The sequence below is a fragment of the Bos indicus genome, chromosome 12 (genome assembly GCF_029378745.1).
Source record: "Bos indicus isolate NIAB-ARS_2022 breed Sahiwal x Tharparkar chromosome 12, NIAB-ARS_B.indTharparkar_mat_pri_1.0, whole genome shotgun sequence".
NCBI lineage: Eukaryota > Metazoa > Chordata > Mammalia > Artiodactyla > Bovidae > Bos > Bos indicus.
Window position 1 is genome coordinate 76,171,710 of NC_091771.1, and position 25,410 is coordinate 76,197,119.

At 38.1% G+C, this 25,410-nt stretch overlaps 1 protein-coding gene across 4 annotated transcripts in view; it reads right to left on the bottom strand.

Annotated features, from left to right (window-relative positions):
- The window catches only part of UGGT2 (UDP-glucose glycoprotein glucosyltransferase 2), a 152,012-nt gene extending 127,115 nt beyond the window's left edge, over window positions 1-24,897 (bottom strand). For all 4 annotated transcript variants that reach the window (XM_070799909.1, XM_070799907.1, XM_070799908.1 and 1 more), the window contains exons 1-5: window positions 24,659-24,897; window positions 17,724-17,806; window positions 10,120-10,250; window positions 7,661-7,773; window positions 2,967-3,141 (exon numbers count right to left, since the gene is read on the bottom strand). In XM_070799909.1, the coding sequence (XP_070656010.1) occupies window positions 2,967-3,141; window positions 7,661-7,773; window positions 10,120-10,250; window positions 17,724-17,806; window positions 24,659-24,810 (654 nt within the window). In that variant the 5' untranslated portion in view covers window positions 24,811-24,897. The remainder of the gene's footprint in view (window positions 1-2,966; window positions 3,142-7,660; window positions 7,774-10,119; window positions 10,251-17,723; window positions 17,807-24,658) is intronic.
- Between the last annotated feature and the right edge of the window lie 513 nt (window positions 24,898-25,410).

Sequence of the window (25,410 nt, forward strand, 5' to 3'; positions counted from 1 at the left end):
TTACTTTCTAAAACCTCTGTCATGACACTAATGTTTTAATTACTCTTACAATGAAAAAAGTATCTGATCTTTTTCTGTTATACCATGATAATTTTGCCATCTTTCCCATGAGTTAATTAACAGAGGATCCAATACAAGTGAGTTTCAACAAAACTGTACTCTTTGGGGAGAACTACACAACATTTCCTAAACCAGTAAGTGCTTTCATTTGCTAGTTGTCTGGATGGAGGGCAACTAGAGTGTCCCCAAAAGCAAATACTGGAAAGTAGAGGCAAAAGAAACAAAAAAACTCAGTGCCTTGAGCAACCTATTCAGTTCTTTCTTCATGTTTCTCAATGATTAAAATATACCAAATGCCACAGATTAGCACCTATCCTTGCAGTGAGAGGTCACAATTTGCCTAAAACTGAGTTGTCTGAAGTATTTGTGATCAGAATTTGGTACCTTACTTTCTTTCACCTTATATATTAAGGGCAAACATAAAATGTACTTCTAGAAATTACCATAAGAAGAAAAAAAAGTCATTTTTTTAAAAAAAGTAAGCAACCTGGATGAATACATGTAAACTTTAGAAGATGTCTAAGGTTCTTTCTGGCTTCTAGACTGAATTCTTATCAGTTGTGCTATAATCATTACCATTTGGCATATTTTTCCATGGGTTAGAAAACCTATTTAACCTAGTACTTAGCAAACTCCTGTGAAGATGGACTGATGTTGAAGCTGAAACTCCATACTCTGGCCACCTCATGCAAAGAGTTGACTCATTGGGAAAGACCCTAATGCTGGGAAGGATTGCGGGCAGGAGGAGAAGGAGGAGACGGAGGATGAGATGGCTGGACGGCATCACCGACTTGATGGATATGGGTTTGGGTAGACTCCAGAGTTGGTGATGGACAGGGAGGCCTTGAGTGCTGCGATTCATGGGGTCGCAAAGAGTCGGACACGACTGAGCGACTGAACTGAACTATGAAGATGTTATGCCTTGGGCTTAACTACGATCTGGATGAGGGCAGTTTTCCAATCCTACACATGACAGAGGAAGAGGCAGACACCAAATGGAAAAGAAATCTTAATAGTATACTACTCTTTTAACTCTTCTTTCCTCCCTAAACTTCCCCCCAAGTCTTAAAAATAAGTAAGTATATAACCTGAGTGACTATTCCTGGACTGTTTTATTTTTAAATAAGATGATGTAAGAATTAGCTTCAGATATGCACAAAGTGTTTAACATTGCTGCCCACACTAAAATTTAATTTGCTAATTTCTCAGGCATATGCTATAATAAAAGATAGCATAAGAAAACTGGGTTGTTTATAATTATAGTAATCTGGAAAAGTTTAAAGTCTTTTAAAGAGTTTTCAATTTCATACAGTTCAATTTAAAAATACATTTTGACTGTCCACTCAAAAGACAATTAGTTGGTGGCTATGCTCTAAATTCACATATCTTGTTATAGTTCATGAAAGAAATGCAATTTCACATAACCAATTTCTATCATCAGTTCTGGAACAGTATTAGCTCCTCAGTAATAAAGATAAATGGTCATTAATTTCATATTTACTTTCTCTATTTGAAAATGCATTAATATAAAAATCTGAATTGTAGTTTAATAACTTTGGATTTGCAAACCAAAAATTCTCACAAGCTAAATCAACTGTTGAGAGGAATCTTTCTTAATCATCTTATTTCTTCTTTCCCTACAAAAAAGGCATCTGTTCAAAAGGCAGCGTGAATAACTCTGTTTTTATTAGAATTACATGTTGACTAGATTTACAGTATAATTATTTTGGATGCACAATATGTAATTAATTAAATAGGTTATAATTTGATGCTACAAAGTACCCAGATAACTGTTGAGTATGCTTTCACAGAAGTATATTTAATGGTCACATTCTCCAAAGAACAGCCTGGGACACTGATTCTTAATAGATGAAAATGCCACCCAGCAGGAGCATATTAAAATCACTTGGGGACTTCTTTAAAAAAGATAAACATATACTGTAATCTCATATTCTTTTTCTGATATAATTGACATATAACATTGTATTAGTTTACAGTGTACAATAAATATAATGATTTGATATCAAATCAAATCAAACCTTTGAACAACATAGGTTTGAACTGTGTAAAGTGCAATGATCGAATTATACATGGATTTTTTTTCCAATTGTAAACTACACTATTACATAATCCTTGGTTGGTTGAACCTGCAGATTCTGAACCATGGATACAGAGGAATTGTATATTAATACTTAGCATGAATATTTTGGGAAGTGCAAATTAAAACACTCTTTCCATGTTTGGAATATAGAAGTAAAAAAGAAAAGTCCTTCTAAGAGCCATTTTAGTGTATGAGGTGAGAGTTTGGTTGTATGTGTGTGTTGGTGGGGGGTGGAGGTGTTAAATAAAATTTGACATAGCATAGTAATACGTTTTATGAAGTCATTAAAAATAGAATAATGTGGTAGAGTGTGATAGCAGTGAGAGTCGGGAGAGTGGGGGATACTACTACACATTTGATCTGAAACTTGAATAAGTAAGCACCCTTTCAAACAGATTGGTTTGAGAGCATTCCTGTACAATGCTTAGCACAATGAACTAATATATACTATCAATATATCAAGTTAGATTTCCTCATTATGGATACATTTTAATTAAAAATAACTATGTTTATTAGTCCTACCAAATATTATGCATCCTATTGTTGTATGGTTTTGTTTTTTATCCAAGTTGTAAATCTGTTCCAGATATATATATGATAAGGGAAAGAAACATAAACAGGATACTTTCCAGAAAAGACACAGAATCCCAATATATTTTTCCACATAAAATTCACATTTGATAGTTGTGTTATCAGATATAAGTATTCTAGAAGTTATTATGTAAAATCTAGTAGAGAAATTATAAAAAGTAGTTATAAAAAAGTTTTTATAGCCAAAGTAATCTTGAATAAAGCAAGCATGTACCTGAATGTAATGCCGAAGAACATAAAGAATTTCCCCATTTTGAGCTTTTTCAGACAACACTGCGTGAAATTTACGAAATGCTCTTGTACCCATTTCTGCATAGAGAATAATCACTGGTAAATTCTCTTTGTCTGTGGGAAATTTGTGATCTCCTTTAAACAGATACGGTCTGGGCCTAAAATGAAAACAAAACACAAACAAGAACTGAAAGTAAAGAGCATATGAGAAATAAATTATGAAACCAAAAAGTGATGCCTCTAATCTGCCAGTTGGTCATCTTCCAAGCGGCAGACCAGATAGGTAGGCCACTGGCAACAGCCCAGGGTCAGTAAAAATGCAGCAAGTTTCATTAGAGGTCAAGGATTCTTCAGGGATAAGAGAACTGCCTTGAATTCTGCCCATCTGCTTTTGGTTTTACATAGATGCAGCCTGGATGAGGGCTTCCCAGTTGGCATCAGTGGTAAAGAACTAGCCTCCCAATGCAGGAAATATAAGAGATGCAGGTTCAATCCCTGGGTCAGGAGAATACATAAGAGAAGCAGGTTCAATACCTGGGTCAGGAAGATGCCCTGGAAGAGGGCGTGGCAACCCACTTCAGTATTCTTGCCTGGAGAATCCCATGGACAGAGGAGCCTGGCGGGCTACAGTCCATGGGGTCGCAAAGTCAGACATGACTGACACAACTTAGCACACACAGAGCCTGGATGGACAGCAGCAGAAACCCTAAGACACCATCAACTTCAAACTGAGCTGAATGTATCAATAACTTGATGCAAGCCTTAAGGGAATAACAGAACTGAGGGCCCCACTGAGTCAGAAATTTTACTTCAGGTAAGGGACTGGGGCATGTGCTTTGTCCCAAAGGAGAACCGCTGCCCCTTTACCATGTAACCCTAAGATCACAAAAGGTCAAAGCAACAGTGCTCTTGAATATACTGTTTCCAGTTGACCAGAGACAATTGCTGGGTCCCTTCCACCCTATTAGTCATTGAATCCTAGTTGACTTAGGCCAAAATGTAAACATCAGATAGTAGAGTTACAAGGCTTCCTGAGTCAGGAGTTCAGTTTCAACTAAAGCTCAGCAGTAGTTATCTTTTTAAAAGGGGGTGTACTTGATGGCTGAGTCAGGCAGGTGGTGCTGTTGTACTCAGAAACTGCATCCCTGTGCACTCAGGCAGCCATTCAGTCTGTAACTGAAGTTGTGATTTCCTCTTCTCCTGGGATTCTATGTTGTTTCTGTTGGACCACCTGGGAATGTACTACATGTGGTAGTCTCACGATGAGAGCGTCTCCCTCTAGACTTCATAAGCATTCACATCACTCAAAGCATATACATGTACAATATCAATACCAGTTACAGATTCAGATGTGGGAACCAAAACAGTAAAAATAAAAGTACATTGAATTGGCCTAGTGTGCATGCTAAGTCGCTTCAGTCGTGTCTGACTCTTTGCAACCCCATGGACCATAGCCCACCAAGCTCCTTCGTCCATGGCATTCTCCAGGCAAGAATACTGGAGTGGGTTGTTCTCCTCAGAGGATCTTTCCCACTCAGGGATCCAACCTACGTCTCTTACATCTCTTGCACTGGCAGGCGGGTTCTGTATCACAGCTCCACCTGGGAAGCCCGGATTGGCCTAGAGATCATTTTAATACCCTTTCCCATTATGCGCATATTCCAAACCTTATCAGTTGAGTCTGGGTGCCTTTTCCTGAAGTAACAAAGACCTAAAACTCTGTATGAGGAGCTACAATAGCAGGTATCAGAAGACTGCTATCACCTAGCCAGAGGCATAGGGAGTGAAGAACAGCAAGGGGAGAGAGAGGGGAGTCTCCCAAACCCAGGGGGCCCTTGTCCTTCCTCTCCCAGAAAGCCACGTTGTCTGTCAACATTCCACCCTTGTTTCTAAAACTGTCAAGAAATGTAAAAGGGCTATGGCTTAGTTTCAGCTTACTTACAAAGTAATAAGTTGGGCTTCTGTCATGCCTCATGTCTGGCAGAAGACATGAGACTCTTGTGTCAAAGACAAAGAACTTTATTGCTCAGGACATAGCAAGCAGAATGAGCATTACACCTCCCCAAGTTTCACAACAGGGTGTGTGTAACAAAATATGGACCCAAATGGATACTACACAAACACTGGGTGTACAAGGAACACCATACCTGGGAAATCATCCTTTTATAACATGCCCACTCTTCTTTTCAAAAGCAAAATTTTGAAATTTCTTCTCAAAATTAGGAATTATGTAATTCCTCAAGGTTGCTCACTACAAACACAACCTTGAAAAATGGTTCAAGTAAAAAGCAGTCCAGATCTTGCCTTTTTTACTTGTCAGACCCAGCAAGAATATGCAGGAATTCACAAGGTCTATGGCAGGGTGCCTCTCCTAACAGCTTGATGTTAACCTTGTGTTAAATCTTATATTAATTTAGACTTAATATCTAAATATTAAATATTTAAATTTAATTTTAGTTTCCATAAGAAAATTGAAACATCAGACATCAGAAGTCAGAAACCGATAGCAATTATAAACTAAAAGTTATCAAAATTCCCTTTATGAAATGAACTAGGAAAAAAAACACATTAGGGCTGACAATTTTGGAGTCAGTCTATTAATGCTTTAGAGGAATATATAATTCCTATGCTAAATTAACTCTTACAGAATAACATGGTTGCCTAATTCACTATATGAAGTTAGAATAACATTAAAATTGGCATCGTTTAAATAACAGCTAATCTCATTAAAGTAGAAAAATGAGCCTTAATAAAAGCATAAGCAATCAACAAAAATTAACACCACACCATTAACAAAGTTTTCCCTAGCAACACAAAGAAGGTGTAATAGTTTAAAATATATTACACAATATGTCCAAAGAGAGACACTTTGAATTCATCTTAATAGGTGAAAAACAGTTCATAAAATAAAACAATTATTTCTTATTCTAAAAACAAAGAAGATTATAAAACTTCAAAGTTTTAAAAGAAGGAGTGAACAGAAGACATATGATGTTATCCACTGAGATTTGATATAGTAAACATTTAAATTCTTTAAATTAACTAATAGATTTAACAGAATTCTAATTAAAACTCTACCCAGGTTTTTTAGGGAGTCAGTTTGACAGGAGAAAAAGGACTCTAGTGTTAGTTTGAAAGCATCAACGAGCGCAGAGCTAAGAACTTTTGGAGGGGGAAAAAAAGCAGCTATGAAGAGGAAATTGTCCTGTGAGACACTGGAATAAATTATTAAAGCAATAAATACTAACAACATAGCACTGTTACAAGAAACATAACAGTATAAAACAAACAGTTATAAAATAGATCATAGCATAAATATGATGACTATAACAACTGACTAGCACCTGAAGGGGGGAAAGATCTGACTGGATACTTGCCTTCCTATGAAAATAAATTATATATATATTAAAAGTTTAAGGTAAAATAAAAACTTTAAGAAAGCTACTGGAAAATATTAGTAAAATCTCTTACTTACTCAGGTTTGGAAAAAACTCTCTCAGTATAAAAACATACACACATAAAGGAAAAATCAGGCTACATAAAAGTTTCTGTATATTAAAATTAATATGAAATATAAGAAAATATTTGAAAGATTCCAACAAATAAGTACTAATATGAATTACTAAATATACATTACTAATATATAAATAACTCTTTCAAGATTAGAGAAACAACTTTAATACTGTTTAAAGTATAAACAATCAGGCAGTAAAACACTTACTGGTGGATACTACTCTGTAAAAATCACTACTAACTTAATAATATCCTTCTTACTTCTCATATTAATTTGCATTAAATACTTGGAAGAAGAAAAATGTTTTGAATAATGTGTTTATAAAACGGTAATTCTGTATTTTTGTTATTAATTTTTAACTTCCAAGGTACACATTCAATTTATATTTAAAGAGATATAGTCTAGATAAATGCACAGTTATATATGTTTACAGGCATACCTTGTTTTATTTGGCTTTTTGCTTCATTTATTGCACTTCACAGACAACTGCATTAATCACTTAGTTTGTGGCAACTCTGTTGAACGAGTCTATGGTACTATTCTTCCAACAGCACTTGCTCACTCCCTGTCTGTGTCACATTTTTGTGATTCTCTAATTCTCGCAGTATTTCACACTCTCCTTCAGCAAAAAGATTAAGACTTGCTGAAGGCTCAGATGGTTAGCACTTTTTAGCAATAAAGTGTTTTTAAGACAAAATGTTAATTTGTGTCTTACACAAAAATGTGTAAGACACATTTTTTAGACAAAATGTCATTTGTACACTCAACAGACTATGGTTTAGCATAGACGTAACTTTCATATGCACTGGGATACCAAAAACTTCAAGTGAATTACGGCAGTATTCACTTTATTGAGGTGGAAATGAAGCCACAATATCTTTGAGGTCTGTCTGTATTTGAAAAAAATAACTTATGTATATAAAATATCTCTCTCATGTGTTTTATGGTATTTTGGTATTCTAAAATCAAAAGCTAATCAAGACAAAATATTGAAAGTACTTATATATTTTAGAGAAGGACTTAAGACTCAGATGAATATTTAGAGCACATTCTTTTTAAACACAGTCTTAGAATATTACAATTTTTATTGCAAGAAATTTCTATTTCAACCTTCATCTCTTTTTATAAACTGCTCCTTTTACTACAGGCTATCATTAATTTACCTTGAAGTAGCCTTCTTCAGCAGCTTTTTAATCTCATTAATTTTACAGGTGTATTTCTTATGGATAACCACAAATGCAGCACAGCCTTCTGGTGGGGGCTCATCAGCTGCAATCTAAGATTTCAAAGATGACACTTAGCTACAGTAGCTGGTAATTACAATATCATTTTTAAAACTCATACATTACTTTGATTAAAATAGCTTATCAACTACTATTAAGTTATTGCTCTAATTAAAGTAAAAATACCTATACAGAGGAAGAATCTAACAATTTAACAAAATCAACTTTATAGTACGAAAATATGCTTTGAAATTATTGAAAATGTACCATTAAACTAAAATATTCTTTATAGTTAATTTCAATGGTGATTTGTCATTATTTCTTTATCTCAGTTCAGTTGCTCAATTGTGTCCAACTCTTTGAGACCCCAAGGACTGCAGCACACCAGGCTTCCCTGTCCATCACCAACTCCCAGAGATTACTCAAACTCATGTCCATTGAGTCAGTGATGCTATCCAACCATCTTTTCATCTGCGATCCCTTTCTCCTCCGGCCTTCAATCTTTCCCAGCATCAGGGTCTTTTCCAAGAGTCAGTTTTTCACATCAAGTGGCCAAAGTATTGGAGTTTCAGCTTCAGCATCAATCCTTCCAATGAATATTCAGGACTGATTTCCTTTAGGATGAACTGGTTGGATCTCCTTGCAGTCCAAGGGACTCTCAAGAGTCTTCTCCAACTCCACAGTTCAAAAGCATCAATTCTTCTGCACTCAGCTTTCTTTATAGTCCAACTCTCACATCCATAATTGACTACTGGAAAAACCATACCTTTGACGAGAGGGACCTCTGTTGGCACAGTAATATCTCTGCTTTTCAATATGCTATCTAGGTTGGTCATAATTTTTCTTCCAAGGAGTAAGTGTCTTTTAATTGCATGGCCATCTCCAGTGATTTTGGAGCCCCCAAAAATAAAGTCTGACACTGTTTCCACTGTTTCCCCATCTATTTCCCATGAAGTGATGGGACCGGATGCCATGATCTTAATTTTCTCAATGTTGAGTTTTAAGTCAACTTTTTCACTTTCTTCTTTCACTTTCACCAAGAGGCTCTTGAGTTCTTCTTTGCTTTCTGCCATAAGTATGGTGTTATCTGCATATCTGAGGTGGTTGACATTTCTCCCGGCAGTCTTGATTCCAGCTTGTGCTTCATCCAGTCCAGCATTTCTCATGATGTACTCTGCATACAAGTTAAACAAGCAGGGTGTCTATATATAGCCTTGACATACTCTTTTTCCTATTTGGAACCAGCCTGTTGTTCCATGTCCAGTTCTAATTGTTGCTTTCTGACCTGCATACAAAGTTCTCAAGAGGCAGGTCAGGTGTCTGGTATTCCCATCTCTTTCAGAATTTTCCACAGTTTGTTGTGATCCCCATAGTCAAAGGCTTTGGCATAGTCAATAAAGCAGAAATAGATGTTTTTCTGGAATTCTCTTGCTTTTTCAATGATGCAGCGGATGTTGGAAATTTGATCTCGGTTGCTCTGGCTTTTGTAAATTCAGCTTGAACATCTGGAAGTTCACGGTTCACGTACTGTTGAAGCCTGACTTGGAGAATTTTGAGCATTAATTTACTAGTGTGTGAGATGAGTGCAATTGTGTGGTAGTTTGAGCATTCTTTGGTATTGCCTTTCTTTGGTATTGGAATGAAAACTGACCTTTTCCAGTCCTGTGGCCACTGATGAGTTCTCCAAATTTGCTGGCATATTGAGTGCAGCACTTTCACAGCATCATCTTTCAGGATTTGAAATAGCTCAACTGGAATTCCATCACCTCCACTAGCTTTGTTCGTAGTGATGCTTTCTAAGGCCCACTTGACTTCACATTCTAGGATGTCTGGTTCTAGGTGAGTGATCACACCATCAATCTGGGTGGTGAAGAACCTTTTGTATAGTTCTTCTATGTATTCCTGCCACCTCTTCTTAATATCTTCTGCTTCTGTTAGGTCCATACCATTTCTGTCCTTTATTGTGCCCATCTTTGCATGAAAAGTTCCCTTGGAATCTCTAATTTTCTTGAAGAGATCTCTAGTCTTTCCCATTCTATTGTTTTCCTCTATTTCTTTGCACTGATCACTGAGGAAGGCTTTATCTCTCTTTGCTGTTCTTTGGAACTCTACATTGAAATGGGTATATCTTTCCTTTTCTCCTTTGCTTTTCGCTTCTCTTCTTTTCACAGCTATTTGTAAGGCCTCCTCAGAGAACCATTTTGCCTTTTTGTATACATCAAATAACTATAAAAGTACATTAAATATTTAATTATAATCAATGGTAACAATGAAAATATAATCAATCATAAGCTATGGAACCAGGTTAATCTTTTTTAACTAAAGATATTCACATTAAGAAATTTATTTACATTCTAGCATGCTTCTTTGTCAAATACAGTCTGGGTATTTTTACATACTTGTTGAAACATCTGAATAGTTGGAGAGTATGCCCTTATAGAGAAAGCAAACTTTAAGAGATTGATATGTAAATTGTCCAAAAATTGTCCAGCTTTCTTCAGGATTAAGTTGTTGTAAGAATAATCTGATTCTGTAAAAAAAAATTCAAAAGAAAAGGATGTTAGTATTTTGTATTTCAACACATTAGCACATCTCTCAGTGTACAGCTAACTAAACTAATGTCATATTTTAAATTTAGAATAGAAGGTGTTACAGAAAAAGGGAAAATCAAGATCTTCATTTTATTATTTACTTCATTTGTACCTTCCAGTGAAGTCCAGGCAATTAATACAAGTCTAAATGAAAATAATCTTGCCCTTAAAATCTAAGTGGAAGACACCAACAGTCATTCCCAGGTTGCAGTTATAATACATGGGTAAGATATACTGCTGCTGCTACTGCTAAGTCTCCTCAGTGGTGTCCGACTCTGGAAGCCCAGCAGGCTCCTCCATCCCTGGGATTCTCCAGGCAAGAACACTGGAGTGGGTTGCCATTTCCTTCTCCAATGCGTGAAAGTGAAAAGTGAAAGTGAAGTCGCTCAGTCGTATCCGACTCTTAGCGACCCCATGGACTGCTGCCTACCAGGCTCCTGCATCCATGGGCTTTTCCAGGCAAGAGTACTGGAATGGGGTGCCATTGCCTTCTCCGGGATAAGATATAGGCCCTACTTAAAATTTAAGAGGAGCATAAGAACAGCATTGAACTCTACACCATCTCGAGACCAATTCTTAAACTGCAATTAAAAATTATTTGTATAATTATTTGTTTAATGCTGTCCTTCCCATTAAGCTAAACTGTTGAGGCAGGAATCTTTTCTAGTCTTTCAATTATACCTTTCTACTCTTGGCACACAAAATAGACATTTAATACATTTATGGAATTAATATTTAAGAAGTGAACAGACCTTTTCATTAAGGCCAATACTTTCCTAACCCTGTATTTCAAAAAGTCATCATATGAGACTCAGTGTGCTCATTCACTTCTACTTCAACAAACTACAGGTGATTTTTCAGGAAGTTATACTGAGTTTCCCTCCAACAGTCAAAAAAATAATGCAAGATTTGCTTTGGTAGTAAAAGCAACACAAAAGCAACTAAAGAAGAGATATTATCTTAAAAATGGATCTTAAAAAATCCTAATCACTACAGGGTCAATAACATAGTCAAAATTTAATCACATAACAAAAATAAGACTACATCAGTCAAAATGGATTGGTTTTACATGAAAATATAGAACTGAGTCAACAGAAACAAATCTGAGTAGTACCAGGCAGAGACATCAAAATTTGTCAAGGTCACTGTTAGTTGCACTCCAGGCAAGAACGCTGGAGTGGGTTGCCATTTCCTTCTCCAAGGCATGAAGGTGAAAAATGAAAGTGAAGTTGCTCAGTCCTGTCCGACTCTCTGTGACCCCATGGACTGTGGACCGCCAGGCTCCTCCGTCCACAGGATTCTCCAAGCAAGAATACTGGAGTGGGTAGCCATGCCCTCCTCCAGGGGATCTTTCTGACCCAGGGACTGAAACCACATCTCCTGCATTGCAGGCAGATTCTTTACCATCTGAGCCACCAAACTGTCTCTAATGTAGTAACAGATATAGGATTCAGGGGTTTACAGAAAGTAAACATGTATTTTAGGCTTAACTTGCAAGACAATCATGAATGCATTTGACTATTTTATGTTTTAGGTAATGTTTAAAAATAACTAAATCCTTGCTCACCAACTAACCTGCCAATAATGATTTTGCTCTTTCAATATCTTTCATCTTTAGTTTCACCTTTCACTCAGTTTTTTACATATTGGCATTTAATATATATAAATCACTCTTTTTTTTTTAAAGCCACAGCAGCACTTGATGAGTTAGGTACTGGCTCATCAATGGCACCCCACTCCAGTACTCTTGCCTGGAAAATCCCATGGACAGAGGAGCCCGGTAGGCTGCAGTCCATGGGGTCGTGAAGAGTCGGACACGACTGAGCAACTTCACTTTCATTTTTCACTTTCATGCCTTGGAGAAGGAAATGGCAACCCACTCCAGCGTTCTTGCCTGGAGAATCCCAGGGATGGGGGAGCCTGGTGGGCTGCCGTCTATGGGGTCGCACAGAGTTGGACACAACTGAAGCGACACAGCAGCAACAGCAGCAATCCTGGAAAATTTAACAATACTTTATCTCTACTTCAACTTACTATAGTTTTTCAATACTATACCAGTAAAACTGCTCTCAAACTCATTACTAATTTTTCTGTTGCTAAAGGTTAATATTTATATTACTTGGTTCACCTTTAGTATTTGATAACATCTATCACTTATCACTCAACATGGCTTTCATCATACCACATTTTCTAGGTTTTTGCCTACCTCCACTGGTACTCCTTAGACTCTATCTCATGTTCTTCTCTGGTAATCTCCTAAACACTAGTGTTCTTTATCTATTTTCTTCTCATTCCATCCTTTCTCCCTGTAACTGCCACTACCTTCTTGGTGTTGCTAACTTCCAAATCCTATCTTTTAGCTTAGATTTTTTACCCTAAATCTCTTACTCGTATCAGCTTACTAGATATCCTCACTTGGATATTCCACAAGCATTTCAAATGTGACACATCCAGACAGCAAACATTTTCCTACCCCAAACCTGGCTCTCAGTTGTAAGTAACTAAGCTAGAAATGTCATAACCTTTTCTAAAAATCTTTCCTTTAAAATATATAGACAACTTTACTTGTGTAGAAACTATTAAAATCTTTATGGACTTTGAGAATTTTTATATGCTGAGAACATGGAAAAATGAAAATAGACTCTGGAGTCAGATAAACCTTGGTTGACATTTCTGATTCACCACACAAAACAACACAGGTTGGCTAACTATTTTGAGACATCAATAAATACATAACTCTGTGGCAGAACCATAAAAAATCATTTAAAAACAGGTAATTCAACGTTTAAAAGGTTTTAATATGCTGGCACATAATGTAAACTGTCCTCATGAAATAGCAGGAAACTAGCACCTGAATTCAAAAAGTTAATGTTCAACATCTATAATTTGTTTTAGGCAAGTGTATCACTGAAATTATTCTTCAGTGAAGAGTATTTAAAAGGCCTCATGGAGATTCAACAACCTAGAAAATTATAAGTAACTAAGGGTTTTAATGTATCCTATAGAATGACTTGAAAACAAATTCAGTGAAGTCTGATAGTTTTAAACATATTTAATTCCTCATATATACCATTTCTTCCTATGCCTAGCAAGATCAGCAATGAGGCAGCAATATGCATTTGACTCTCACCATTATGAACAACTTCAACAGAATTATATTTTTGTTAGTAAATCTTAATACAATTCATTTTAGCTGTTCAACCTTGAAATACATACATCTTCTATGCTTGAGTTTAGGTATTCCTGAGCTTATATTCCAATTTGTTAATGACCTGCCTCCAGTCTGTCCAGACATGATGTTTCATTTAGGGATAAAATATGCTAATAAACCTAAGCGACTTAAAGGGTTCAAAATTTATAAAAGTAATTTTCAACACAGCTTCTCCAATAGAAAATGTCACCAAAGAAGTCCATAAACATGTACTGAGAAGAAAAAATTTGAGATAGGGACACTCAGGATTTTAAGTGAGAGCCAGAAAATCTGGTGTTAGTTTCTTTTTTTTTTAATTATCATGAAAACCTGATATATTAATTTAGCTTTTTTAAAAAAAGCTCAAATAGCAAAACTAAAATTACTGTTCAGTTCAGTTGCTCAGTCATGTTTGACTCTTTGCGATCCCATGGACTGCAGCACACCAGGTCTCACTGTCCATCACCAACTCCCAGAGTTTACTCAAACTCATGTCCATTGAGTCCGTGATGCCATCCAACCATCTCATCCTCTGTCATTCCCTTCTCCTCCCACCTTCAATCCTTCCCAGAATCAGAGTCCTTTCAAATGAGTCAGTTCTTCGCATCAGGTAGCCGAAGTATTGGAGTTTCAGCTTCAGCATCAGTCCTTCCAATGAATATTCAGGACTGATTTCCTTTAGGATTAAGTGGTTAGATCTCCTTGCAGTCCAAGGGACTCTCAAGAGTCTTCTCCAACACCACAGTTCAAAAGCATCAATTTTTCTGCACTCAGCTTTCTTTATAGTCCAACTCTCACATCCATACATGACCACTGGAAAAACCATAGCCTTGACTAGACGGACCTTTGTTGGCAAAGTAATGTCTCTGCTTTTTAATATGCTGTCTAGGTTGGTCATAACTTTTCTTCCAAGGAGTAAGCATCTTTTAATTGCATGGCTGCAGTCAACCATCTGCAGTGATTTCGGAGCCCACAAAAATAAAGCCTGACACTGTTTCCCCATCTATTTGCTATGAAGTGATGGGACCAGATGCCATGATCTTCATTTTCTGAATGTTGAGTTTTAAGCTAACTTTTTCACTCTCCTCTTTCACTTTCATCAAGAGGCTCTTTAGTTCTTTGCTTTCTGCCATAAGGGTGGTGTCATCTGCATATCTGATATTTCTGCATATTTCATCTGATATCATCTGCATATTTATCCCAGCAATTTTGATTTCAGCTTGTGCTTCATTCAGCCCAAGTGTTTCTCATGATATACTCTGCATAGAAGTTCAATAAGCAGGGTGACAATATAGAGCCTTGACGTACTTCTTTTCCTATTTGGAACCACTCTGTTGTTTTATGTCCAGTTCTAACTGCTCCTTCCTGACCTGCATACAGATTTCTCAAGAGGCAGGTCAGGTGGTCTGGTATTCCCATGTCTTTCAGAATTTTTCAGTTTGTGGTGATCCACACAGTCAAAGGGCTTTGCATAGTCAATAAGGAATAAATAGATGTTTTTTCTGGAACTCTCTTGCTTTTTCGATAATCCAACGGATGTAGGCAATTTGATCTCTGGTTCCTCTGTCTTTTTAAAACCAGCTTGAACATGTGGAAGTTCACAGTTCATGTACTGTTGAAGTCCGGCTTTGAGAATTTTGAGCAATACTTTACTAGCACGTCAGATCAGATCAGTCGCTCAGTCGTGTCCGACTCTTTGCGACCCCATGAATCGCAGCACGCAAGGCCTCCCTGTCCATCACCAACTCCCGGAGTTCACTCAGACTCACGTCCATCGAGTCAGTAATGCCATCCAGCCATCTCATCCTCTGTCATCCCCTTCTCCTCCTGCCCCCAATCCCTCCCAGCAGTCTTTTCCTCTCAGTCTTTTCCAGTGAGTCAACTCTTTGCATGAGGTGGCCAAAGTACTGGAGTTTCAGCTTTAGCATCATTCCTTCCAAAGAAATCCCAGGGCTGATCTCCTTCAGAATGGACTGGTTGGATCTCCTTACAGTCCAAGGGACTCTCAAGAGTCTTCTCCAACACCACAGTTCAAAAGCATCAATTCTTTGGCACTCAGCCTTCTTCACAGTCCAGCTCTCACATCCATACATGACCACAGGAAAAACCATAGCCTTGACTAGACGAACCTTTGTTGGCAAAGTAATGTCTCTGCTTTTGAATATGCTATCTAGGTTGGTCATAACTTTTCTTTCAAGGAGTAAGCATCTTTTAATTTCATGGCTGCAGTCACCATCTGTAGTGATTTTGGAGCCCCCAAAAATAGTCTGACACTGTTTCCACTGTTTCCCCATCTATTTCCCATGAAGTGGTGGGACCGGATGCCATGATCTTCGTTTTCTGAATGTTGAGCTTTAAGCCAACTTTTTCACTCTCCACTTTCACTTTCATCAAGAGGCTTTTTAGTTCCTCTTCACTTTCTGCCATAAGGGTGGTGTCATCTGCATATCTGAGGTTATTGATATTTCTCCCGGCAATCTTGATTCCAGCTTGTGTTTCTTCCAGTCCAGCGTTTCTCATGATGTACTCTGCATATAAGTTAAATAAACAGGGTGACAATATACAACCTTGACGTACTTATTTTCCTGTGTGGAACCAGTCTGTTGTTCCATGTCCAGTTCTAACTGTTGCTTCCTGACCTGACTAGCACGTCAGATGAATAAAATTGTGTGGTAGTTTGAGCATTCTTTGGCATTGCCTTTCTTTGGATTGCAATGAAAACTGACCTTTTCCAGTCCTGTGGCTAGTGCTGAGTTTTCCAAATTTGCTGGCATACTGAGTACAGCACTTTCATAGCACCATCTTTTAGGATTTGAAATAGCTCAACTGGTATAAATACAAAACCAACAATCTCCCTTTGTTGTAAATCTACTGCTTTACAAGTAGACTTCTAAGTGGTCATAGTTTCTCCTTGCAATCTACTCCTGTTGTCTCTTCTGCTTGTTTTCCTTTCCCTATGATTTCACTAAATCCTGTCATCCAAACTCAACTCCAGCACTTACCACTGGAAAGGTTGTCGTGTTCTCTGAAATACTGACCAGGCCCCTCTTTACATATTTCCATGTTACACATATCCATTCCTAGTAAAGCTGTGATCACTTACTAGTACATGTAGCGGTTTTGCTGTTTCCATATTACAGGTTTGGAGAACATAGATCACATTTATTCATGTTTGTATTCTCAGTATCTCAAGCAGTGCATACTGTCTCTCATGATTCAAATAATGATTACCGAATAATGAAGGTTTTTAGTAAGTTTTTTCAAAGAGTAAATTACTTGTTTTTGGAAATAATTTCAGTTTACAATATTAAAGGTATGTCTGTTCTCTTTATCTTAACCCTATCTTATAAAATCATAAAATTGTTGAACTTAAAGGCCACTTAAGCCAAACAAGCTCTAGTAAATGAAGACTTAAAATATTCAAAACCATTGTTCATCTTACATTTACACTCAGTAATAAAATCCTAAACTACTTAATCATCCTACTATGAAGTTTTCTCTATGCTTAAAAGGTGAGAAAATTCCTCTTGAGTGTTTTAATGTTAACATCATTTATTCTCTTCTCTGTAGAGACAGTAAACTAATCTTTTTCTTTAACCTTTCCTTATAACAATAATTAACCTTTCAGCCTCCACTGCTAAAATCTAATTTCAGCATCTGATATTCCCTAAGAAACACAGTAATAAACACGTGTTCATTCTAAAACTATGTGTGTATGTGTGTGTGTGTATGTGTGTGTGTATGTATATATAGGTATAAAAAGCAGGAATGATTAACTCCATTTTCTAAATTATGAAATGAAAGTATACAGGTTATCTGACTTGTTAAGGGCAAAAATTAAAAATCTGTTTTAAGAGTTCAGCAGTAAAAGTATTATGGCAAAAAAAATTCTTTCACTATTATTACATGCAAAACTAATACTATTTCAAAGAAATCTAGGTAAAAAGAAAACCATAATTCAATAATTTCTATTTCTTGATTATAATGTAATAGCCAAACGCTGCTAATTATAAAAGTTTTCTTATAATAAAGTATTAAAACCTTATACGTTTGGAAATGGATGATTGGAATAGTTTCCATTAAAATATCTTCAAAGTTAATATTCAGATTTACTAGCCTAATTAAGTATACACACTTAAACATTACCATTAAAAACAATAAACATGTCTAACATAGGCACAAAAATATGTATCTGGAAAACTGAAATATGTACATCACCTACCTGTTTGCTTATAAATTGCTAATTCTTGTACAGTTTCCAAGAACTGCCAAAATTTTTCATTACTTTCTTCTGCTATAAATTCACTATTAAAAATAAAAGTAATCAGTTAATAGCTAGAAAATAAAAGTGATTTTGATACTATAAAATGTATTTCAGATCCAAATTACAGCTTCTGGTAAAAACCGAAACTCCCAAAACTAAAGTTACCAATTTCCATCTACTATAATGCAAAAAGAGAACACATTGATGATTCTTACCTGAGTTTTCATTCTAAACTATAGGCATATAATCGTAACTAGAAAAGACTATATGACAAATTACTTTTGGTTTTTCTTCTTTATTAGGTAAAAAATGGATAACTTATTTTGTCCTCTATGTGAAATGCCCTGAGAAGTATAACTTAATGGCAATATAGGGTTTGATCCCTGGGTCAGGAAGATCCCCTGGAGAAGGAAATGGCAACCCACTACAGTATCCTTGCCTGGAAAATCTCATGGACAGAGAAGCCTGGTGGGCTACGGTCCATGGGGTTGCAAAAGAGTTGGACACGACTGTACTGACTTAGCATGCACACGTGTGTAATGCCCTGAGAGGTATAATTTAATGGCAATACAGATAGTGTTATATAAAAGTAAAAAAGGTAAAAAATAGACAGCCTATTTTTCACAAACAAAACCTGGTCTTATAAACATCTTTAGAAAGCAATATTATTGTTTTTATTTAGCTACCTATTTGTGTAGACAATTTTATTTCAAACAGAAAATACCTTAATCAAAAAATTAACAGAAAATTGATACACTGCATTAGGTCTTTGGCCTAGAAACCCCCCCAAAACTGCCATTTATCCAAAGAGCATAGGTAAGAAAAATTAGCCAAAGCAACGTAAAGCCTTTTGGAAAGAGTGAAATAAGTGAAAGGTTATTTAGTCTTGTTTAGAACAAAGTGCAAGACACCAAAAACAAGTAGATCTAACTATTTAAACTAGAAAAGATATAACCAAACAGACGGTACAGATTCTGCTATTGCCCACCTTATCTTTTTTTTAGCCTCAGTAAACCTAATGATTAATATAAATGGTAAGTATTGAGGAGATTCAAGACACATGCAAAGTTAGCTAATTCTTATAAGTCTGAGATGATCAGTAAAGGCAGAAAAGGAGGTGAGAAAACTGATTAATTCATCAACATACTAAACATGACAGGTATATGAATTTAAAGCAGTAACTCCAAGGCAACCCTTGTTATTAATGGTGTCCAACTCAATGGCATTAAAACAGGCAAACAAACACACAAAAAGGCTAAAAGGAAGGAAACTATGGGAAACACTAAATAGATGTAACCAAAAAGTGATGGTACAAAACCTTTAGAAAAGTAGAGCACAACACTTATTATCTAACTGACTTGACCAAACACTATTGACAATGCTCATATATTGTGCAACTATGGGAAAAACACTTCTTCCATACGTCAGAATTTATACATATGAGTATGATCCTTCAAAGTCATCACCTTACTAAAGTATTCCCTTACAATTACTCCTTCACTCTACCACTGCTCTAACACTTTGAGAACGCTTCTTGAATTACTTTCATGGGTAATTTGCCAGTCACTACTCTTAGAGGAGAAAATATCCTTGACAGACCATCTAAATCAGCATCTCACCTTCCAAAAATGTAAGTTATTACTTTGGTCAAAATTTTTAAAAGGAAAAAAAATCCAGAATTCTGGTATTTCCAGTTTGTTTACTTGTTTTATATAATCAGATCAGATCAGATCAGTTGCTCAGTCGTGTCCGACTCTTTAGCACCAAATAACAAGGTTTCTTCCCAAAAGAATTTTATCTATTCTAACATAGATAAAAAAAAAATTTCCGTAGAGGATGATTTTACACATACTAAAGAGCTGGACAGTAATTATAAGTGTTATTTCAAAAAATATTTTCAGTAAGAGCAACACCAGTGGAATAAATACGGTTTAAATGTTTAAGTTATGGTATATGTGTTGAAAAATTTAATCTCACCAGCCTATAAACATCCCTAGCAAATAGTACTAAATTATAAATGTCTTAGGGCTTCCCTGGTAGCTCACCTGGTAAGAATCTACCTTCAATGCAGGAGATCCTGGTTTGATTCGTTGGTCAGGAAGATTCCCTGGAGAAGAGATAGGCTACCAGTATTCTTGGGCTATCCAGCATTCCTGGGCTTCCCTGGTGGCTTAGATGGTAAAGAATCTGCATGCAATGTGGGCAACCTGGGTTCCATCCCTGGGTTGGTAAGATCCCCTGGAGGGAGACATGGCAACCCACTCCAGTATTCTGTATTTCTGCCAACAGTCTCCTCAAGGCAATCTAGGCTTTTTCTACCACTAGAAAATCTAGGCTTTTTTTGCCTCTCAAAACTCTTCCAGCTTCTGTCAGATTCAACAGATAATTCTACATTTTTAGGTATTTGTTACAGCAGTACCCTACTTCAAGGTACAAAATCAAATCAGTTTCCTATTGCTGCTGTAATAAATTATCAAAAATTTGGTGACTTAAAACAACAGAAACTTATTGTCTCACAGTTCTGGAGAAGTCCAAAATCAAGGTATTGGTAGGGCTACACTCCCTCCAAAGGCTCTAGGGGAGAGCCGTCCACGTTCTGAAAGCTTAAGGTGGTCCTTGGCTTGTGGCTACATCAATCCTATCTCTGTCTCTATTCATATGTCCTCCTCTTCCTGTGTCTTCTCTTATGTATCTTATAAGCGTATTGGACTTAGCACCCATCCAGATCCATAAGAATCATGTCTTAAGACCCTTAATTACATTGTCAAAGAGCCTTTTTCCAAATAAGGTAACATTCACAGGTTCCAGGGGTTAGGATGTGGACATATCTTTTTGGAAGCCACCTTTCAACCCACTACAAGTTATGGGGTTGGTACATCAGAGTGGGACTAGACTGTGAAGAACCCAGGGATGCTCCTTAGAGCATTCTATGGGAGTTCCAGTTCTCAGACCCTTGAGGCAAGTAGAAATTGAAACACTCCAACTGCCAGTCTAATACTGGAAGAAGTTAGACTGATTTGGAACTGAGTGTGAGACCATATCCATGCAAAGTATGGAAGAAACTGGGGAAAAGGTAGAGGAATAGGACATATTTTAAACTAGAATATTTTGTTTAATAAAAACTGTTTTATTGTAATTTCTATACTACATCTAAATATCTATATATTGTAACATCTATACAGATGTATCTATACCACAGAAATTTAATGGATCGTAAGAGACTACTATGAACAATTAAATAACAACAAACTGGGCAGCCTAGAAGAAATGAATAAACTTCTAGAAACATACAACTTATCAAGACTGACCCATGAAATAGAAAAATCCAAACAGACTTATTATTAGTAAGGAGACTGAATCTGTAATCAAAAGCTTCCCAATAAACAAAAGTCCAAAACCAGATAGCTTCACTGTTGAATTCTACCAAACATGTATGACAGAAACCAACACAATATTGTATAGCAATTATCCTTCGATTAAAAATAAACTTAAAAAATAAAGAATATCAATCCTCAAAGTCTTCCAAAATAAAACACTCTCAAACTTGTTTTATAAGACCAGCATTATTCTGATACCAAAACCAGAAAAGGACACAAGAAAATTAAAGGTCAACATTCCTGCTGAACATAAATGCAAAAATCTTCAACAAAATATTAGCAAATTAAATACATTAAAAGGATCATACAGCATAATCAAGCTATTCCAGGGAGGCAAGGATGGTTTAATACCCACAAATATACAAATGTGAAACACCACCTTAACAAATTAAAGATAAAAATCACATGATCATCCCAATCAGATCAGATCAGATCAGTTGCTCAGTCGTGTCCGACTCTTTGCGACCCCATGAATCGCAGCACGCAAGGCCTCCCTGTCCATCACCAACTCCCGGAGTTCACTCAGACTCACGTCCATCGAGTCAATGATGCCATCCAGCCATCTCATCCTCTGTCATCCCCTTCCCCTCCTGCCCCAATCCCTCCCAGCATCAGAGTCTTTTCCAATGAGTCAACTCTTTGCATGAGGTGGCCAATAGACACACACACAAAAAAAGCATTTGAAAAAAAATCAGTATCAAGATGAAAAAACTCAAAATGGGTATAGAGGGAATGTCCTCAACATGTGCTGTGCTTAGTTGCTCAGTCATGTCTGACCCTTTGCAAGCCCATGGACTGTATAGCCTGTCAGGCTCCTCTGTCCATGGGGATTCTCCAGGCAAGAAAAGTGGAGCGGGTTGCCAAGCCCTCCTCCAGGGGATCTTCCCAAACCAGGGACTGAACCCAGGTCTTCTGCTTTGCAGGCAGATTCTTTACAGTCTAAGCCACCATGAAAGACCACGAATACTGGAGTGGGCAGCCTCTCTCTTCTCAACATAATAAAGGCCATATACAACAACAAGAGCAAAAAAAAAAAAACAGAGAGATGGGCTTGCCTGGTGGCTCAGTGGTAAAGAATCCATCTACCAATGCAGGAGACATTGGTTTGATCACTGATCTGGGAAGATCCCATGTACCGCAGAGCAACTAAGCCCATGCACTACAACTATTAAGCCTGTGCTCTAGAGCCCAGGAACTAGAGAAAAGCCCATGCAACAATAAAGACTTAGTAGAGCCAAAAATAAATAAAATTATATATATATAATCATATAAATATAAAAGACGAGATAACAAGTGTGGTGAGGCTGTGGAGAAAAAGGAATCCATGTGCACCCTTGCTGGTTATGTAAACAGATAAGGCCACTATGGAAAACAGTTTGGAGGTTCATCAAAAATTTTTACAAACTCAGCCATTAAAAAGAATACATTTGAATCAGTTCTAATGAGGTGGATGAAACTGGAGCCTATTATACAGAGTGAAGTAAGCCAGAAAGAAAAACACCAATACAGTATACTAACGCATATATAAGGAATTTAGAAAGATGGTAACAATAACCCTGTATATGAGACAGCAAAAGAGACACTGATGTATAGAACAGTCTTTTGGACTCTGTGGGAGACGGAGAGGGTGGGATGATTTGGGAGAATGGCATCGAAACATGTATAATATCATATATGAAACGAGTCGTCAGTCCAGGTTCGATGCACAATACTGGATGCTTGGGGCTGGGGTACTGGGATGACCCAGAGGGATGGTATGGGGAGGGAGGAGGGTTCAGGATGGGGAACACACGTATACCTGTGGTGGATTCACTTCGATATATGGCAAAACCAATACAATATTGTAAAGTTAAAAAATAAGATAAAAAAAATTTTTACAAACTATCATATGATCCAGCAATTCCAATTCTGGGTGAAAACACCATAACTAAAATACAGGCAGTCCTATGTTCAGTGCAGCATTATTTACAATGGCCAAGATATGTTAACAACCTAAGAATCCACTGAATGATAAATGAATACAGAAAATGTAGAGACAGGAAGATGGCAGAGGAGCAGGTGAACATGGAGTGCATCTCTCTCCATGGATGTATCAGGAATACCCCTTCAGACACAGAAGGTCTTGCAGAACATCAGCTGAGAGTGGGCAAGAGTCCCTGACCACTAGAAAGGAGTATACAGATCCATGCAAAATTCGGCAGGATGAAAGGAGAAGTGGGAAAAAAGGAGAGTGAGCAGGACTGTACCCGCACATGGGAGGGTGGGGGACCTGAAGGTCAGTTCCCCTTATAAGGGAAATTGTGGGGGACACTGGAGAAGCATTTGGGGCTGTTGGAGAGTGCAGAAAATGTACACAGACGAGTATTATTCAGCCATAAAAAAAGAAAATACTGCTATTTGTGAGAACTTGGACAGACCTGAGGGAATTTTGCTCAGTGAAATAAGTCAGAGACAAATACCCTATGAAATCTTAAAACAAACGTAACACAGTAAGGAAATGAGCTCCTATACAGGGAACAGATTGGGTGCCAGAAGCAGGGAGGTGGGAGAAACGAGTGAAGGTGGTCAAAAGGTGCAAATTTTTGGCTACAATATAAATAATCGGTCATGGGGATGTAACGTACAGCATGGTGACTATAGTTAAAGAACTGCATATTGGAAAGCTGCCAAGAGAGATCTTAAAAGTTCTCCTCACAAGAAAAGAAACCTTTGTAATTATGTGTGCTGACAGATATTAACTGGACTTATGTCCATGGTGATAATTTCACACCATGTGAATACATCATCAAATCATTATGTTGCACACCTGAAACTAATACCTTACATAAATTATAGCTCAATTAAAAAAATCTGTTTTCGTATCTTATATATGCAACTTCACGGAGGTGATGAAGACTCTTTGGAACCAAAAGCTATGGCTCTGGTGAAGTATTAATACAAAAGCAACTGGCATTAAAACTTCACGCCAACAAAACTTCATGCCGGTTAAAAAAGGAAAAAGAAAATTCAAATTTTGTTTAACTACTGGAATACTAAGATTAAAATTATCTCCCAGTTTTGTTTCTCCACATAAGGTACATGATACCTTATGCACTAACTCCAACTGAGGAGATTCAGAAACAAATCAGAGCTTTGGGACGCTCTCTTCTCCATAGAAACCCATCGTATGAGAAATTAGGTGCTTCAAATACCGGTTCCTAAAAACTAGAACTGCCTCCATCAATTGCAGAGCTTGCACTAAACGCCACAGTCCACCTCCCAGTCTTCCTTTTCTCTCACGTAAATGCTAAGAAAATCCAAAGGAATTAAAAATTTTCAAACCCGTGGGTGAGGCCAAGTAGGAACGGAGGGGAAAAGGAGCCGCAAGTGAGTGCGGCGCCCAGGGTACCAAGGGGAGGAGGTGATGCTCTGAAGGTCAGGCGTCCGAGGCGTCGTCGAGGTCCCGGGGCGCCCATAGCCCCGCCGCACCCTCCCTCCGCGCGGGCTCGGCGGAGGGTCCGGCCCGCACTCCCTCACCTGGCCTCCAGCAGCAGCGGGGTCTCCGGCCACTTGGCGGCCAAGTGGGCCGTCACCGCCTTGGACGCGGAGGCCGTCCGGGCTCCGAGCAGCGAGAGCCAGAGCGCCATGAAGCCCAAGAGCAGCCGCACTACGCCGGCGGCCTTTGCCATGGTGCGGACAAGGAAGCGCGAGCCCCTCAGACCCGGCGCCCTCAGCCCACAGCCGCCACGCTACCGCCGGCTCCTCCCGTCGCGCGACCGCCCACTTCCGGTGGGGGGAGCGCGAGTCCGTTACACGGGCCGGGGCCTGGCGGGTGCCGAGCGCATGCGCCGAGCGCTCCGCCGCCGTCCCGGGAGCCCCCGAGGGCGGACCCCTGGGCCACGTACGTGCAAGGCGGCGCCGGAGTGCGGAGCTTGGCTGGTGCCCTGGCGGGTCCCGCCACCGGGACCTCAGGCTCTCGGCCCGAGGATGTGGGACACCGGGAGGGGAGACTGAAGTGGGATTTTGGCCGACTAAGTGTGGCTGAAGATGGCAAAATCTGGACGCGAAGGCAGGAATCAGCGTGGAAAGAAGGCTTTCTTTACATAGGCGAAAAAGAAGGTTTTCCAAAAGTTAAATACCTCCCTCGTGGGGTTCTCAAGTTTTATTGCATATCTGAGTCACCTGGTAGAGCTTTTAGCCCGTTTCCCCAGACCACAACACGCACCAGTTACAGGGGACTATCTGGGGGTGAGATTCAGTCTTCAATAAATAGTATTTTACCCGGCCTT